This window comes from Lagenorhynchus albirostris, chromosome 9 (assembly GCF_949774975.1).
Source record: "Lagenorhynchus albirostris chromosome 9, mLagAlb1.1, whole genome shotgun sequence".
NCBI classification, from domain to species: Eukaryota; Metazoa; Chordata; class Mammalia; order Artiodactyla; family Delphinidae; genus Lagenorhynchus; species Lagenorhynchus albirostris.
In genome coordinates this window covers 69,873,325-69,892,620 of record NC_083103.1, presented here as the reverse complement: position 1 = coordinate 69,892,620, position 19,296 = coordinate 69,873,325, and the positions used below count along the sequence as shown (strand labels likewise).

The 19,296-nt window shown below is 44.1% G+C and overlaps 1 protein-coding gene, 1 long non-coding RNA gene and 1 other non-coding gene across 3 annotated transcripts; 1 reads left to right on the top strand and 2 right to left on the bottom strand.

The window, feature by feature from the left end:
- Positions 1–4,507: 4,507 nt before the first annotated feature.
- On the bottom strand, positions 4,508–7,693 carry FUT4 (fucosyltransferase 4). The gene has a single exon (XM_060160236.1). The coding sequence runs from the start codon at positions 7,195–7,197 to the stop codon at positions 5,821–5,823; it is 1,377 nt and encodes a 458-aa protein (XP_060016219.1). The 5' UTR covers positions 7,198–7,693; the 3' UTR covers positions 4,508–5,820.
- Positions 5,476–12,784, top strand: LOC132526238 (uncharacterized). The gene is made up of 2 exons (XR_009542503.1): positions 5,476–5,664; positions 11,836–12,784. It is a non-coding gene; the product is annotated as an uncharacterized LOC132526238 (long non-coding RNA).
- Positions 11,586–11,692, bottom strand: LOC132526640 (U6 spliceosomal RNA). Its single transcript, XR_009542631.1, has one exon. It is a non-coding gene; the product is annotated as a U6 spliceosomal RNA (small nuclear RNA).
- Positions 12,785–19,296: the final 6,512 nt, after the last annotated feature.

Sequence of the window (19,296 nt, the reverse complement as noted above, 5' to 3'; positions counted from 1 at the left end):
TTGGCTGTGCCGTGCAGCTTGTGAGATCTTAGTTCCCCGACCAGGGATCGAACCTGGGCTCTCAGCAGTGAGAGCAAGGAGTCCTTACCACTGGACCGCCAGGGAATTCCCATTATTCTACCTCTCTTAAAAATGGCATTATTTAATTTAGCACACAGGAGCTAGAGACAGTACAGAGGGCATCAGAGCACTCAGTGAAGTCAACTGGAATGAGAGAAAAGGGTACACTACTTACACCCTTGGAGATGAGTCACTAGGTTAAAGGGAAGAAGCCAGGCAAGAAAGAGCAGAGGACGAGTTGAACGAGACCTTGTGTAATTCAGAAAAGGCAAAGCCATCACACTTCAGTCACCCTTCTAGAACCAAAGAACTTACAGAAACCCCTTGACCAAGAAACATCCAATGTATCATTGTTGAATACATTAGTGACTGGGAAATATACATTATAAACAAGGAGTCATTTTCCATCTTTAATCGTTTTGTCAAAATAATCTGAACATGGGTACATAAATACTTGATTTGTTGTAAGAATGTGCAGCATAAAAGTCCCTGAGACATATCCAAGAATGACTTGAACTGTGTTCGTTGCAATTATTCACCATACTAATTACCAAGGGCTGGGCTCCCTTCCCTGATATTTAAGGCATGTTATTAAAAAAAGATATATATCATATATACACACATATATAAAATATAATAATTACATGTTATATATAAATAGATATATATTTTACTAATGCTACATCAGAGTCTCCCTCTCTGGTGCCTGGATTTTCCACCAGTTTACTGATGCTGTGTAGTAAGTCATTTCCAGACTGTAAGGAAGGCACTTAGGGAGGTAAATTAGTTCTTTAAGCCCTACGGTGCCAGTTAGTAGAATGAGGGCAATGGAACTAGAAGGTCCCAAGAGAAGATGTTGTCCAACCCCCTCCTTTTGCAGTTCAAGTGACAGAGGCTCAAAGGAGTTGTGACTTGCACAAGCACGGCTGGTTCTGCCACTATTACTGTAACCTTAGGTAAGTCCTTAACCAGGTCCCTCTTCTGTAAAATGGACTGGTGATCATCACAGCTAACATCTTCCAGGTGCTTCCTGTGTGCCCGACGTTGTCCTGAGTACTTTAAGTGTCTTTTCTAATTCTCCCAACACCTCCATAAATTATATATGATTACCTTCAATTAGAGATGAGAATTTCAATACGCAGAAAGCTTAAATAATTTACCCGAGATGAGACAACTAGGAAACGTTGCAAAGCTGGTCTAGTAACTGCCAAAATTCTCTAATTCCAATTCGTAAAAGAAAACCCCAGCAGGTAGGTTCTCAAATTCCTATCTCTAAAAGTCTAGAGCAGAGTTAACAAACTATAGCCCACAGGCCAAATCCCGGCACCGCCTCTGTTTACAGATTGTCAGTGGCTGCTTTTTGTACTACCAACAGCAGAGGTGAGCAGTGGCAGCAGAGACTGTATGGCCGGCAATGCCTGAAATATCTACTCTCTGGCCCTTTACAGAAAAAGTGTGCTGATCCCTGCTCTAGAGCTTTGAAAATTTGGAGCACCCTGTAACTGTATAGCACTTTACAATGTACAAAGCACCCTGGCAAACACATTTAATCCTTGTTTTGCAGGGGCATTCATGCATTATAAAGAAGGACGCTAATTTAAGTAACTCGCCTAATCAGGGCCACAGGGGCAGAAAGTGGCAAAACCACACACCCAGGTTTTGACTCCAAATTGCGAGCTCTTTCCATGAAGCTACCCTGTCTCCTCTAAATTACTGCTGAGGAAGGGTTTGGAAACTGGAAAGGACCTGTGAATACTGAAAGCAAGTCAGACTGTCTTCTTGATGCAAATATTTCAGGCGTACTCGTGTAATTAAAGTCATCGAGCACTAAAAATATTAAATTAAATTTGCAATACATTTGAAAGAAAAGTTTATGAAAGCCATTTTGAAACACATGTGATGCATCTCTATGTATTTTTATGTTAGCGTATGTGAAATTGTAACCTGCTCAATTTAGAATGACTTGAAAAATGAAATCATATAAAATGAGCAATTGCCGCATTTCTCTGGCTGTTTGATGAAATTAGCCTAAAAATATATTGTTTGTTCCTTACCCCAAATTTGCACATAAAACTGCAATTATACCTTCCTCATGGTAAGTATTCAATAAATAACATGGTTAGTTTTAAATAGAGTTAATACCAAGGAGAGCATTAGTAAAATAATACTTATTTAACAATATAAATTAACCAGAACAAAAACAATTTTTTAAAAAAAAATTCACAGAAAGCATAGTGCTTCTTCCTAGTCTGCAAATTCTAGCTCAATCTAAATGGCAGTAATGACTCTTGAAATAGTACGGCTGAGCTTTAGGGATTCATTTGAAATACATGAATAAAAAGGAAGGCCACTTCCTTTTTATTTCAGATATATTCTGTAACATACCCTGAGATTTAATTCTACAACCCCTATAAATGGATAAGGAGGCACCCTGAAACCACTGCAAGAAGGGAAATAAACCTCTCTCTCTGTCACCAATTGAGTCACCACTATGTGTTAGGCACCTTATTACTTTATTTCCTGAACAGCTCATAAGGAGCTGTGAAGTCATTTCTTGCCCCATTTTACAGTTAAGAAAGCTGAGACTCAGGGTTATTACTAATTTGCCCAAGGTCACATGGCTGGAATTCAGAGTTAAGGCAGATTACCTTCAAACTATCCCCCACTGTCCCATGTAGATTCCCAATAACACCAAGACCACTGACCAATAATTCATAAATACTTATTTTAAGAATAGAATCTTTCCTTCTTTATTGGGGGTTCTATTTTGATATAATTTGATAATTATTGATAATTCTGCCCATACTATAATATTTTAATGAGGACATTTTATCCAGGGATTTCAATTTCTCCTTTTAAGGAAAAGGGAGAATTGAAGCACCTAGACGTTAGTAAGCTTTTCGAACAAATGCATAGAGATAAAAGTTACTTTACGATTCAGCTAATTGTACTAATCAAATGCAAAATTACTGTTTACAGCAGAATTCTGTATAAACCTAATTAATCTTGGACCTTACCCACAACAGTCACTGAGGGTGCTTATTATAATAAATCAAGGAGAAAAAAAACCCCATTATTTCAGGCTTTAAATCAACTGGCTTTCTAGTAATTGATTTATGGTATTATTAAGAATGTCACTTTACTCCTAATTTATCCCTCCCCCCCAAATTAGGAGTTTGGGATTAACAGATACACAATACTATGTATAAAACAGATAAACAACAAGGATCCACTGTATAGCACAGGGAACTATATTCAATATCTTGTAAGAACCTATAGTGGAAAAGAATCCGAAAAAGAAGATATATTATCTATAATATATATGCTATATAGAATATATATTATATATATATACTACATATATAATATATATATTAACTGAATCACTTTGCTGTACACCTGAAACTAACACAACACTGTAAGTCAACTATACGTCAATCAAACAAAAAAAAGGAAAAAAAAAACAAAAAATCCCACTGGATTAATGCCCAGTCAACATATTTGGGCTTCCCTGGTGGCGCAGTGGTTGAGAGTCCGCCTGTCGATGCAGGGGACACGGGTTCGTGCCCCGGTCCGGGAAGATCCCACATGCTGTGGAGCGGCTGGGCCCGTGAGCCATGGCCGCTGAGCCTGCGCGTCCGGAGCCTGTACTCCGCAACGGGAGAGGCCACAGCAGTGAAAGGCCCGCGTACCACAAAAAAAAAAAAAAAAATGGGGCTTCCCTGGTAGCGCAGTGGTTAAGAATCCGCCTGCCAATTCAGGGGACACGCGCGGAGCAACTAAGCCCGTGCACCATAACTACTGAGCCTGCAATCTAGAGCCCGCGAGCCACAACTACTGAACCCGTGTGCCACAACTACTGAAGCCCACGCGCCTAGAGCCCGTGCTCCGCAACAAGAGAAGCCACCACATTGAGAAGCCCACGCACCTCAACAAAGAGTAGCCTGGGGCTTCCCTGGTGGCGCAGTAGTTGAGAATCCACCTATCAATGCAGGGGACATGGGTTCGAGCCCTGGTCCGGGAAGATCCCACACGCCGCAGCGCAACTAAGCCCGTGCACCACAGCTACTGAGCCTGTGCTCTAGAGCCCATGTGCCACAACTACTGAGCCCGTGTGCTGCAACTACTGAAGCCTGGGCGCCTAAAGCCCATGCTCCACAATGAGAAGTCACCGCAATGAGAAGCCCGCGCACTGCAATGAAGACGCAACACAGCCAAAAATAAAATAAATTAAAACAAACAAACAAACAAAAAAAGAGTAGCCCCCGCTTGCCGCAACTAGAGAAAGACTGCGCACAGCAACAAGGACCCAATGCAGCCAAAAATAAATTAAATTTTTTAAAAAAGAACGTTACTTTAAACAAAATAAGTTCTGCCAACTGATTTATCAAAGTCCACTATTTACTTTTTGACCGTGGTAGATTATAAGAGCCTTAAAGAGAATGGCACTAGAAATGTGAGGATGTACCCACTGTACTACTGGGCAGACCAGGAGGGGAACCTGGTGGCCCCAGGGAGAATTGCAGATTTCTGTAGCAAAAGATAAAGTTTTTACTGCAGGCACTGATTAAGTTCTATTCCCTCGCAACTAAACATTTAACTTAAAACAGACAGAATCAAAAACCGCTATTAACAGACAGGAAACTTTCTTCCTTTTGCATGATTCCATAATACAGTGCAATCCCTTTCATTGTTCTGCAGACAGGTAATGCCAGGACCCCATGGAGGACTGACTTTCCAGTTTTAAATTTCAGCTCCAGTAAAGACACAAAATAATTTTGTGGAAAGTGACACTGTGGCTTCCTTCTCTTCTGTTTGTAAACACAGGCTGGTTTTCTGGGAGGAAGGGAGAAGAAGGTTGCTTCTGCTTTATTTTCACATCTGTAATTTTAATATGCTTTTTAAAAGATCCAGGTTATAGAAAAACATCGACACAGAAAAAATCAGTTAGCAGATGATTATTCACATTATAAAGGGATTCTCCATAGGGTTCCATTAAATATTGCGCTCTTCTAAAACAGTGAATTTGATTTAAAAGCGGCTTTTCAAGAATACATTTGTGTAAAGTGAGGTACACCAAATATTCATCCTAACTCTTCTCCAAGGACAATCCAGCATCTTGTTTCCATTCATAAAGCAAGGGAACAAACAACAGCACTTGTTAAGGAAGTCAGTGGATTCTTGGACCACCCTCCTCACCTTTCTTAGGAGATGACGCTTTGAGAAATCCAGGCACAAAGAGAAAGACCCACCTGTGGCCACAGTCCTTTCTCTATCCTGCAACAAGGCTCTTTCTGAAACCAGGGGTTTGCCACATTCGGCCCAGTCACGTGAGTGGAGGAGCATTGTGTGAGATTTGGACTCAGCACAGGCCACAAATATGGCCTGTGGCACATGAGGAAATTCAGAGCCACTGACAATTGTTTCTTGTAGGTAAGCTGTTTCTTCACCTCTGCACTGGTTACAAGGGGAGGAAGGCCCCCATCTTCACCCCAGAGCTCAGATGCCCTTGGACAGCAGAGGAAGCCCAACTGCTAGTTGTCCAAAAACCATGAGCACCCAGGACCCTTCCCACCCAGTCTTTGTGCTGAATAATATTACTTGGTAAGTCAACTTTAATCTATGGGAATAGATTAAAAATGGGTGTTTGGAAAATACAGTCCCATGATCCGGCAGTTAAGGAGATGCACAGCGGAGGATCCGGAGGATCCAAAAGCCGACGACTTGGCCTCCCTGGGTTACAGCCAGGGGAGGGTGGCTTCACCGCTGAAACCAGCCAGCCAAGTTAGGGACGCTCTTGGGCTGGTCCCCAGCCATCTGCACAGCCTGGCAGGCCCGGCACCAAGGCTCGTCCCAGAAGGAGGTGACGTGCACGGCATAGCTCCGACGCCAGCTGAAGTATCCGCGGTAGGCAACTGGGTTTCGATCGAGGAATTGCAGGTGGGCCGCCAGGGAGGAGGCATCAGGGAAGTCGTCCACGTGGATGAAGGCACGGCGGGGCATGAAGCGCTCGTAATTGGCACGGTCTGGGCCCAGCACCACCGGCACCGCCCCAGCCAGGAAGGCGTTACGCCACAGCTTCTCCGTGATATAATCCAGGTGCTGCGAGTTCTCGAAGGCCAGGTAGAACTTGTAGCGGGCCACTGTGTGCAGGAGCCCGACGTCGGGCAGCGGCTGCCCGGGCCCACCCTTGCCGAAGACGTCTACGGTCACGTACTGGCTCAGCTGGCGGTAGTAGCGGACCCGCGCCTGGCGCTCGTCCCAGTTGCTCACCACCCAGGCCACCAGCCCTTGTTTCCGGGCCAGCGGCGGGACCAGACCCGGCGGCTGCTCGCTGGGATGGGTCCTGGGGTAGAGGTAGCCGTAAGGCACGAAGATGTCCGAGTCGGCCCGGTAGGAGAGCGTCCAGTTGAAAAGGTTACCTGCCAGGCTCTGCAGCCCCGGGGAGTGGGTGGGCGACTCGAAGTTCATCCACACCCAGCGCTGGCCGGGGGGCCTGGGGCCCGAGGCAGCCAGGGCTAAGGCCTCCGCGGCTTCCTCCTCGTCGTCCATCAGCACCTGCTGCTCCTCCGCCGGGCGCACGTAGACGCCCCAGGGCGGGGGCCAGTCCTGGGGTCCCCTCACCAGGTCTCTGTGGTGGAAAAGCACCGCCTGGGCCTCCCCGTAGGCCGCGCGATCAGTGAGCAGGAGGCAGCCGCTGATGTTGAAGCGCAACCGGCAATCGGGGTGCGGCCTTTTGGCTCTGTGCCGGCCCCCGAAGGGCTCCCACCACAGCAGCACGCTCACCCGCCGCGGCGGGACGGAGGAGGCCCAGGGCAGGGGCGGCAGCTGCTTCCAGCAAACATAGACGACCACGGCGCTGCACACCAGGCTGGCGGCCATCAGCGCCAGATGGGCCTCGGACAGCCTCAGGCCTCCACGCGGAGTGCGCCGCCCGCCCCACCGCGCGCTCATGGCGAGCGCCGGCAGAGCCGCCACCGCCTGCCGCGCGGCCGCAAGCCCGGAGCGGCGGCGACCGCTCTCATGCTGCCACTGAGGGTCCAGCCTTCGTTGCTGCTCGCCGCCCGACCTGGAGCGGGAAAGGGCGGTCCCAGTATCTAAAGGCCCGCAGGTCTTCCTCTCTTCCTCAACACTCATCGCCCGGCGAGGGTCCAGGGCGAGGGAAGCAGACACGGCGGCCCAGCCCGGCGCAGCCCCGTCCCTCCCCTCAACTGCGCGCCCGACCAGACCAGCCCGGCCAAGCCCTGGACGCCTCCTGCGGCACCTCCGCCCACTCCCCGGCCCCTCCAGGGTTCCCGGACTCCCCGGCAGCGCCCCGCCCGCGACTCCGGATGCCGTCGCCGCGATCCCGGACCTCTCCGCGTACCCCACGCCTTGGCCTGGCGCTGGTGCTCTCGCCCGCCGGGGATTCCCTCCCAGCTGCGCCCGAGCCCTCAATCGCGGCCGCCCAGATCCTTGCCTTCCAGAGTGAGGGCCCGGTCCATCCCTGGGCGCCGGCAGGTGGCGCGAGACCCTCCAGAAGCCGCGGCGGCGCGAGCGCAGGCGGGCACGGGAGGAAGGCGGCCCAGGGGTGCCGAGCCTCCGGGCGGGATCGAAGATCCGCTTCCTTCCTCTCGCCCCATCAATGGCCAGCGACGCCTGCCGGAGGGAGGGAGCGCGCGAGGCCAAGGAAACGTGCTGAAAGAGGCGCAGCCTACGCGAAGCCGACCTTGACCTCGTGACCTGCCGCCGACGCAGGCAGGTAGTGCAGTCAGCTCCCGCGGCGCGGCCCACAAAGGTGGTGCATTTTGTGAAACCAAGTTTTCAAGGAAACCCTACTGTCAGGAGAACATTCGCTTTGCCTACAGCCCCAAAAGAGGAAAGAGAAGAATCGAAAATTTTCTGAGCAATGAAAACACGTTCTTTTTCTTCGCTCCCCCACTGAATGAACGCTTCTGCCTGCTGGCTCATAGCTTTCTTTGTACCAGAGCTATGAATTTCCTGCCTATTCAGTGGGATGAATGAATGAACAACACCATTAATTTTACTAAGCACTTAAGAAACAGCGTAATATCTGCACTCATGAAGATCCAGCAAAACACTCTGAACTATAAAACGATGACTAAGATAAATATTATAGCATCCAAGTTTAGGGTATAAAGGGTAAGTATCACAGTGGCCTCTTCAGGTTTATCAATGAAGCAACTGAGGCATCTACTTCTACCTTGACTTAAGGAGTTTTTTTTCCTGATGGCTTGAATTTGAATTTCTGGATTTTGGCCTTCATTTATGTAATTTAACTTTTATTCAGCAAAGTTCTAAATAGGGCATGGGTGGGCTGCTGACCTAAGGAGAGGAGGCAGTTTTGAGAGAATTTCTAGATCACAGCAGTGCATTGGTGGTGCCCCAGCCCAGTGCCATGTAAGTTACAAGATGTTAGGGAATAAGTAGACTTGCTGGGAATGGGGCCATCCTTTCAGGTGTTTTTGCTGTTATGCCATTTGGATTTATTGTGCAGAACTTTTTCATTGAAAACCAAGTACAGATTGTAAAAGCTTCTATAAAAATGGTTTCATTTAGGTAGTTTCAAGTGGCATTACCTGCCCACCCACAGTGACAATTTGGGAGCTGAACGGACAGCGCTAGGTGCTCTGGCTGTACCCATCAACCTAGTGATACTTTCTCCTACACACCAAAAACTTTTACAATGTTTTTATAGAATCATTTTTCAAGCTAGTTAAGCAAATTGTCTTTGAAATTAGAAATTTCAGTGATTCTGCACTCTTATTTTTAATTAGAAAGAAAAAGCTATAAATGCATGAATAACTTTTTTCAACCAAAGGAAGGAAAGGACATATTGGCTTTTCTTTTTATGCAGTGCAAAAATCTATACCTTTATGCCCATTCCTCCCCAACTTCAGTTAAATAAGACATCATAGATAGAGCCTAACATTGTGTTTGGCATTTGGTAAATGTTAGCCTACTTGCTTGTATCCTCCTCCCACTCCCACTTTTCCCTTAGATCCTTCAGATATTCCAATTAGAGCAACTTTTTACTGGCAGAACGGCTCAGATCTCATGAATATCAATTTCCATTGTGTCCACTTATCTTGGTAGGGTGCAGGACCACAAACTGTCCCTACTTCAGTCATATCTTGGTGTATGCGAGGGGATACCAAGCAGAAGGTTGTGGCTGGATCAGTGAAAAAGTCATGACTTACCTACAAACTATATGCATTTATTCACCGGGCAATGGTTTGTTCTTGCTTAAAAGGGATGGAGGGGAGGAGGCAAGAGGAGGAAAGGCTTTAAGGGAAAGTAATAAAGCCAGGTGTTCTCATTTATTCATTTAGCCAACTGGGAAACTGGGATGAAAAACACTATTTCTACCTTTCAGAATCTATGGAGAGGAAGGGATCTTGGAAGGTTTTGAGAAGGTGGTTCCTGGAATAATTAGGAATGATTAAAATGGGGGAGGAAGAGGGCTGAGACATTAGTCTAAACAGAAGAAGCAGCATATGCAAAGGCCAGGCAGTGAGAACCAGGATAGTAGGTTAGGAATTACAAGAGTTTAGTTTGGCTAAGGAGATAGGGTTTTATCCTGAAGCCTGTGGAGAGTCCTTGAAAGGCTGTAACAAAGCAAGGGAGCAATATAATGAGATTAGTATTCTTTTTTTAATTTATTTATTTTATTTATTTTAGTTTTGGCTGCGTTGGGTCTTCGTTGCTGTGCGTGGGCTTTCTCTAGTTGTGGTGAGCGGGGGCTACCCTTCGTTGCAGTGCGCGGGTTTCTCATTGCGGTGGCTTCTTGCGGAGCACGGGCTGTAGTTGCACAGGCTTCAGTAGTTGTGGCTTGCGGCTTCTAGAGCGCAGGCTCAGTAGTTGTGGCACACGGGCTTAACTGCTCTGCGGCATGTGGGATCTTCCCAGCCCAGGGCTCAAACCTGTGTCCCCTGCATTGGCAGGCAGATTCTTAACCACTGTGCCACCAGGGAAGCCCTGAGATTAGTATTTTTAAAAACTCATTTGTGGGAGGAGGTGAGTATACAGAAGAGGACGTGAGATGGGCTTCTGGTGTGGTGGCCATGTTTATTGATGGGGGCACTGGTTAATGGGTGTGCTTGGTTGAGGAAATTCATCAAGCTGTATGCTTACATATGTAATTTTATGTATGTATATAATATGTCAGTAAAATGTTGCTAAGAAACAAATCATTCCGTCATCACTAAAGAATGAGTTGGATATTAGGGACCAGGATAAGAGTAGAAGTATCCAGTCCAGTTAGAAAGCTCTTGCTGTAATTCAGATGTGAAACAAAAAAAGCCTGAACTAAGACAGTAGCTGTGAGGATGAGATTAAATTAAAATTAAAGGAGAATAGATGCAGAGGTACTTAGGAAGCCAGTCTCTTTCTCCAGGAAGCCTTCCTGGACACCCATATGAACACATCCAGGGTAGGTTGCATGCCCCTCCTGTGTGTGCCCATATACACATCTTTCAGAACATCATTGGGCAGCAATCATGGCTGTTTCAGTCAAACTCCATCTCTTGCACAGAACCAGGCATCTAGTAGTATTCATCATCTCAATGAATACTTGAATGAATGAATGAATGCTCTTAATGTATTATTGAAATGATCTTTTGGTATCACTGTTCCCCAACTAGAAAGTGGGCCAGTATCAGGAGAAGCTGACAATATGAATGACTTGCTGTGACCTTAAGAAGCTCCTTAAGCTTTCCGTGTAAAATGCTACACATGTACTAATCAGGACCCCGGGGACAAGCTTCGGAAACTCCATCAGATTAGGCTGGGTCTCGGGGCTTCCCTGGTGGTGCAGTGGTTGAGAGTCTGCCTGCCGATGCAAGGGACACGGGTTCGTGCCCTGGTCCGGGAGGATCTCACATGCCGCAGAGCGGCTGGGCCCATGAGCCATGGCTGCTGAACCTGCGCGTCCGGAGCCTGTGCTCCGCAACGGGAGAGGCCACAACAGTGAGAGGCCCGGGTACCGCAAAAAAAAAAAAAATTAGGGTGGGTCTCATTGGCCCAACCTGGACAGGGTGCTCATTCTCGAAGCAATCACTGTGGTCAGGGGATGTGGACTCTCTTTACACCCTCTTCTGGATCTAAGGGGTAGAATCAGTCCCATATAAACCTCGTGGACTAATAGTGGGGTGAAGGTAGTTGCCCAAAGGAAAAAGTGAAGTGCTGTTCCTTGAAGAAGAGGGAAGGGATGGTGGACAGAGGCCAAAACAACGTGTCTACCAGCCTTGTGCAAGGAATTATTATTATTCTAAATGAATTCTAAATCAATTTAGAACTTTAAACATTCTATGATTCTTTTTAATTTGGTAACAATAAACAAATGTTTCTTTTGTGTATTTAAAGGCCTCCCAGTTTCCACAAAATATTACACAGGAAAAACTGGATCTCAGTCTCAAGCATGATGACAAAGTTAGGTATCAAGAAGGGCTTTTGGCCCCTGAATTTGCTAAAGATGTGTAGAGGGGAGCTCCAAAATTCAAGGCTCATTTTTTTTTCTTTTTTTAAAAAATACGGAACACTTCATGAATTTGCATGTCTTCCTTGTTCAGGGACCATGCTAATCTTCTCTGTATCGTTCCAATTTTAGTATATGTGCTGCCAAAGCGAGCATTCAAGGCTCATTTAATCAAGATAGATGAGGGCTCCATGCACAATGGGGCCAAGAATGGCCTATTCAGTTCCAAATTCTCTGGGGGCAAGAACCAGGCCAACTGTGGTTCCTCGAAATCTAACTCGTGCTTTGTTCTTCCCCAGGGAAAGAATTCATTTTAAGCCTGTCCTACTGCTCCTCGCCAGAGACGGTTGCTGTTTTCCAGGGATGCCTCAGAACATGTTCTGACCGCCTTGAGTCTGCCCGCGAGCACCAAGCTCGGTCAGCTGCAGGTGCATGAGAAACAGGCTACCCTCAAATGGGTGGCTGTTTTTCGCTGAGATTTCTGTGGCTGAACATTGACCTGCCAAGTATACTTCAAATGTTTTTCTTGAAGAGATAAAAGGGCAAAGTTCCTCCCAGTATTACGTACTTACCGGGAAATGGGGAGCAGCCAGTGAGGAGGTGCAGCTGGAAAAGCTAACCCGTATGCAAAAAAAGGTGGGCTTATTTCTTTCGTCAGATACAAGTTTTTAACTGTGTATAACTGGGCAGATGATTATGCAATGATTGTTAGTTTAAAAGTATTAGGAATTGTATAAATTCCCCAACAATCCACAAGTTATTGGTCATTGCCCTATTAATTCCTTGATCGAAAAAGAAAACTAACACCAGCTTTTAAGGTCATTTCTTTTTATCTAAGTGCAAAAATGTACTGCCCCTAAAAGATATTGTTATGAATAGTCAATATGAGAATTTATTACATTTATTTTAGGGTTTTACTCGTATGCACTCAAGTTCTTCCTGTATTCTTACTTGACTGAACAGGTAGTGCAAGAATTTTGGATGTTCAGAAAAAGGTACATTGTGAAATTCTGGTTAAAGTCAGAAATATGCGCACCATATTTAAAATATTTATAGGGCTTACTTCTGCATTCTTCTTGTTAAACTACTCTTTCCTAAAATAGAGTTTATTTGCAGTCACATGTAGAAGTTATGGAATACAAGACTTACACAAAAGAAAATTATTTTGACATTGCAATAAACATGTTAATATCACACAGTGCAATGCCTAGCACATACGAGGTGTTTAATAAATGTTTGTTAAATAAATGAATAGATGAGTGAATCAATGAACACCACTGTTAATTTTACTTTTCATGAGGCACTTATGAAACAGTTCACTTTCTTCATTCATGGAGAGTATGAAAAAGACTTTGGACTAAAAAGTAATGACTAAGATAAATAATATAGCACAAGTGTAGGGTGAAAATGGTAAGTATCATACTGGCCTCCCCAAATCCTCTTCAGGTTCACCAGCATTATCTCTGTACCTCACCTGAAGTCTACTTGGGTCCTCAGTCAAATGAGTTAGCTCAAATTCCATATGGCACTGCAGGAACCATTTCTATCCTGGAAGCACCACTGGACTCTGCAAAAAAAGAGAACTTCTCTGAGTGAGCTCACTGTTCAAAGACTTAATTTCCAGGATCATCTAAGACAGGAGGGGAATAACAGCCCCTCTTGAGGTCAGAGAAGAGAAATTAGATGTGAATAAAAGCCGTAGATGCTGCCTGACCACCATTCACACATTCTCACCGTTCGTACTGGAAATCTGCTGTGCCTCTTTCGTTCCCTTGAAACTCTCAAGGGCCCATTTCCCTGGCCACAGTTTGAGAAAGAACTTTGGGGATTGTTGTTAGAAGATTTTGATATGATGACCCCAGGATTGGCTGTGTTCCTTTAAAAGATAAAATACTGCAGTTTTTCTTTATTTGGATTTATTATGACGACTCCTTTGTCATTATCAGCTTGCAGAGCTATTTTTCAAGTGTGTTCCAGGAAATACAGGACTGAGAATTGTTCTATATTGACATTTGAAGGGCTCCATTAGGGTCAGACCTTGTTTGGGCTTAAAAACTTGCAAAGGCTATAATTCATGTAGTAACACTTATTGGATGTCAATTATGTGCCAGACACATGAGGTATATTTGAACAAACAGACAAAAATTTCTTCCCTTGTGGGACATGTAGCTATCACACTCAACCCACCCGCGTAAATTATAGCTTTAGAGAAATTCCAGATCTGAAGAATCCAAAGGTAGACTTCAGAAGCTGTGATGTGTTAGGCCTTTAGTAACCCTGCCTATTTGCTTCTTGAGGCAACATTTCCTTGATTGCCTTGTCACTTTGTCATTTGTCACTTCTGAACTGATCAAGTGTCATTATCAGAGTGGAAAGGTCTTTCAGACACCTATCTTTGCAGCTTTCTCATATCCATTTATAAATAGTTAAGCAAGGTTTGTTCATATTATCAAAGACGTTTTGCAAGTTAAAGCGAAGCAATGTTTTTTGAGGGGTGGGGTGTACACCTGGGTCTCTCCACCCAAAAGTTTCCACTCTAACCCCTTTAGCTATAGAGACCTGGAATTATGAACCGGAAGGAAGCTATTTAGCCGACACACGTGCTCCAAGCAGGTATTATAATTAAGTCAGATAAAACTAAAGGCAGTTGTACTACTAAGGATTCTTTTTGTTGCCGTTACAGTGACTTACTAGAGACAGATTTATGATGACTGTTTCTTTTTTTTTTGGCCACACCGTGCAGCATGCAGTATCTTAGTTCCCTGACCAGGGATCAAACCCGTGCCCGCTGGAGTGGAAGTGCAGAGTCTTAACCAGTGGACTGCCAAGGAAGTCCCAGCTTTAGACCAAAAAATAAAAGGACAGGGTTGGGGACAAAATTTACTGTCATGTAAGAAGTGGTTCTCATAGAGACCCACCTTTTTTTTTTTTTAATAGTTGAAGAGTTTTATTTAAAATAGTAAGAAAAAAAAGCTAATGTAATTAAGTTAAAGAGTCATTAGGCAGAAATTTCCTTAAATGATGAGAGACTTAACCCTTCCATGAGTCCAAAGGCCCTTCCACTGAGGGACAGTCTCCAGTGATGGCCTACATGTCCACTGGTCCCCAGGCTCTCATCTGACCAACTCACTGGTAGGTAAGGCCTTGGTGTCCTGCACCCAAGGCTAGCCTGTGACAGAGAGCTCCCTTGAACAAAATTTACTATCTTGTGAGAAGGGGTTCTTACAAAGCCCAGGAGGAGGACTACAGGGCAGAGAATGCTGGCAGAATGCTACATCTGCTTCTTTCCCTCGGCCCTGCCACCCCTATCAGCTTTCTGTGTTTCTCCAGTTCACTGGGCAGAATATAGTTCTCCCTAACTCCATAGTTCTCCAACAGCAGAGTCTGACAAGCAGATTTTGAACTTCAGCTTTAAGTCTTTGGCAGCAAAAATCTGACTGGACTACCTTGGGCCTGGTGTCCCTCTAGTGAAATTAGCTATGGTCTGGCACTGGGTCCAGAGCAGTGGTGGTCAGTAGGTGGTTTGGGGCAGGGAGTGGGCATACTAGTTCTCAGAGAAATGAACACCTTTGTGAGCTGAACAGAGGGGTCTGCCTCTTGTGTTTGTTCTGATTTTGAACAGATGACCAAGGAAGGAACTTTCTCAGTCTTTCTATTATTTCCATAAACAAATGCTCCCTTATGTCTAAAATAAATACCTGCAAACAACTTATTATGAAAAACTATAAACACAAAAGTAGAAAGAAAGGGGTGATGAACCCCCAATTCCCTTTATCAAGATTCAGCGATTATTAAGATTGCCCACTTACGCGCCACCTAACCATTTTTCTTTTATTTCTATGTTTTCAAGTAAATCCCATATATCATATTTCATTCCTTCATGATTAAGTATGTCACCTGCAAAGTCTACTTACCAAAAGAGCTGAACTTGAATCCAATCAAGCCACAGGTAACTTCACACCAGGCGGCACTTGGTGTCCAATTGCTGCACTTGTGTGATGTTAAGATTAATCACAGGTTCTTGTGGTGCCCAGCCTTCTCTCCCAATGAGGAATCTCCCATCCATTTGTCTAGGCCTTCCCTGGTGGCGCAGTGGTTAAGAATCCACCTGCCAATGCAGGACACACGGGTTCGAGCCCTGGTCCGGGAAGATCCCACATGCTGTGGAGCAACTAAGCCCATGCGCCACAACTACTGAGCCTGTGCTCTGGAGCCTGCTGAGCCAACGCAATGAGAAGCCAGCATGCCACAACTACAGAAAAGCCTGCACGTAGCAACAGACCCAGCACAGCCCAAAATAAAAACAAATAAATTTAAAAAGACGAAAAAACCACATTCGTCCAATGGTTTCACCCATCGATGAGCAGAGCCAGTTAATGTTTTGGGGATTATAAAATGGTAGCTTCACTAATCTATCATTCTTTCCACACTTATTAACTGAAATTCTGTAAAGAGGACTTCCCTTAATCTACTAGGGCTATTTGGTACCTAAATTACCAAATTGTTCAGAAAAGGTAGGATAATAGATCATTCTTTCTTTTCAGTTGCTGCCTTTGTAAGAATTAATGCCTTTGCAATCTCAATTGGTGTTTAGTGAAGCTGGGTTTGTTTTTGTTGTCGCTGTTTGCCTTATTCTCTCTCATTTAAAAAATATCCTTATGAACTCATGGCTTTTTATATATTCAGTGAGTGCCAATTTTTTTATGCTAAAATTTCCCCATCTTTGGTCAGAGGATTCGTGGTGGCTCCTAAGTCCTTTGGATATGACCTATTAATTTTGGAAACTTCCCTGTTTTCCATACGAGATGTTCCAAATTCATCCTGGAGATTTCCTGCCTCAGATCTGGAATCAGACATTCCTCCAAGGAGCCATGACTTCTTTTTTAATCTAAGTGATTTTTTTTTCTTTTGGGGTACGTGGGCCTCTCACCGTTGCGTCCTCTCCCCTTGCGGAGCACAGGCTCCGGACGCGCAGGCTCAGCGGCCATGGCTCACGGGCCCAGCCACTCCGCGGCATGTGGGATCCTCCCGGACCGGGGCACGAACCCGTGTCCCCTGCAACGCCAAGCAGACTCTCAACCACTGCGCCACCAGGGAAGTCCAATCTAAGTGTTCTTAAAAATCAACTTTATTGAGGTACTAGGGGTTAGGATTTCCATATAAGAATTTTGGGGAGACATAATTCAACCTATATTCAACATGGGGAATTTTTTAAAATGTTATGAACAATATGAATTGTTTAACTTACCAGGTTTTCCTTTCAATATTGGCTACCAGAATCAAACTTGATAAACTTTAAATTAGAATTTAAATGAAAGAATATAGTGAAGTAAAGATCAGGATCAGGGGGAAAAGACACAGCTTAATGATCTAGGCACACTTACAATAGAAGGACCACAAATCTCATTGTTAAAGAATGTGAAGCCGTAAATCTTTTTACGCGCAGGCTCAGCGGCCATGGCTCACGGGCCAGCCACTCCACGGCATATGGGATCTTCCCGGACCGGGGCACGAACCCGTGTCCCCTGCATCGGCAGGCAGACTCTCAACCACTGCGCCACCAGGGAAGCCCCGTAAATGTTTTTTGAAACTCCCCAGAGTATAAAGAAATAAAGGGTTGCTGGGGAAGGAAGAAAGTAAGGCAGACAGGCAGTTAGAAAGAAAAGAACGAAGGAAGGAAGGAAAGATGAGAAGGAAGAGAGGAAAATGAGAGGGAGTAAGAGAGGGGTGGAGAAGAGAGAGAGGAACAGAGAGAGAGAGAGAGAAAGAGAGAGATTAGGAGCTAATCCAAATCTACATTGTTGGGACACAACTAAATCTTAGGCCCAATGACGTTGCACCCTACCCCTATGTCCCTGGATAATTAGTTTGGGTATATTTTTCTTTTTCATTTTCTCTTTACATATTGTAATATTATTTCTTAGGAAATAGGTAATACTATTAAATAAGAATATAGAAAGCCCAATTAGAGTTTCAACACAATCCCAGCTGCAGGGGAAATCCTAATCTCTTTACTTTTTAGCATTCCGAGAAGCAGTCCTTCCTTTCCCGAGATAATTTTCCTATGCTCTGTTTTGTTTTGAAGATATACATAAAGAACACAAAACTTGGGCTTCCCTGGTAGCGCAGTGGTTGAGAGTCCGCCTGCCGATTCAGGGGACACGGGTTCGTGCCCCGGTCCGGGAAGATCCTACATGCCGCGGAGCGGCTGGGCGCGTGAGTCATGGCTGTTGAGCCTGTGCGTCCGGAGCCTGTGCTCCGCAACGGGAGAGGCCACAACAGTGAGAAGCCCGTGTAGAACACAAAACTTAAGCGCACAGCTCAGTGCTTTTTACATGCAACACACACAAACTCTTACTTGTGTAACAACTACCCAGATAAAGATATAAAACACAACAGGATCCTTCATGCTTGTTTCTAGTCAATAGTTCCCAAAGGAAACCACTATTTTTCACAGTTAAATTTATCATTTTTATTTTTTCTGACTTTCATATCATACTTAGAAAATCATACTTCTCCACCCCAATATTTTCTTTAAAATCTGCCCATATTGTCTTCTGTTACTTTTATTGTTTTATTTTATTTTATTTATTTTTAAATTGAAGTATAGTTGATTTACAATGTTTCAGTTGTACAGCAAAGTGATTCAGTTATACAGATATGTGTATATATATGTATATATATATATATACATATATATACACACACATATATGTATTCTTTTTCAGGTTCTTCGGAAGCTACTATTTTGACTTCTGTCTCTATAGGTTAGTTTTACCTGTTTTTCAAAATCTGTACATGGATTCCTCCAGTATGTTCTCTTTTGTGCCTGGCTTCTTTTTGTCATCATAATGACTGTGAGAGTCACTGGTCTCATATGGTTTATTCTTTTCTGTTTTCTTGTATCTTTCCACTGTATAAATATATTACAATTTATCTAGTCTCCTGTTGATAGACATTTGGGTTGTTTCCATTTTTAGGTTATTTTGAATAAAGCCGTCATAAACATTTTTTCACTGTCCTTTTAAGTGGCATCATCTATTGTACAGGCACCATAAAAAAATATGGGTTTGTATTTAAGAGATATCATTACCATTTACCATCAAAAGGGTATCTAAAAAGAAAGAAAACAAAGCTAAAAGTAACTGAGACATGGCAAGAAATAAAATATATAAAATTACCTTGGTGCGGTCAGGGAAGATTATTTCATAGCATTTATTGTGTTTGTCTCATATATACAGCACATATTTACTATATAAAATTTTTTTTAATATAGAAAATATAAAGAAGAAGATAAAGAAAATATTGCTCCTCCCCCAACTCCATCCCCAGATAACCACTGTTTGTATTTGGGTATTTAACGAATATACAGTATAATATAGTTTATATACATATGTAGTTTATATATATTGTGTATTGGGCAGAAGTAGAGTGGAAATGAGGAAGGAAATCCTAGAGCACGTGTTTGTAAAGTAACCCTGAAAGCCCAAGTGCAAACAGGGCATCGTTTCTAATGGGTGAATAAAAATCAATACTCCCCAGCCACTGCTCCTTTTGTGTGGCATCCTAATATACATGCAGAAGGGTTGATTGTAAGAATCTGGGGGAGGTTAAGTGTTTAGATTCGTAAGCATTGTAAATGTTTTACCCCATTTTCAGGTAGTTTGGGGTGTTATATTTCTTGACTAATTGAAGATGTAATCTCTCCAATTTTAGCCACTGGCTCACAACACTGTTTTTTAAGTAGCCAATGATGAGAG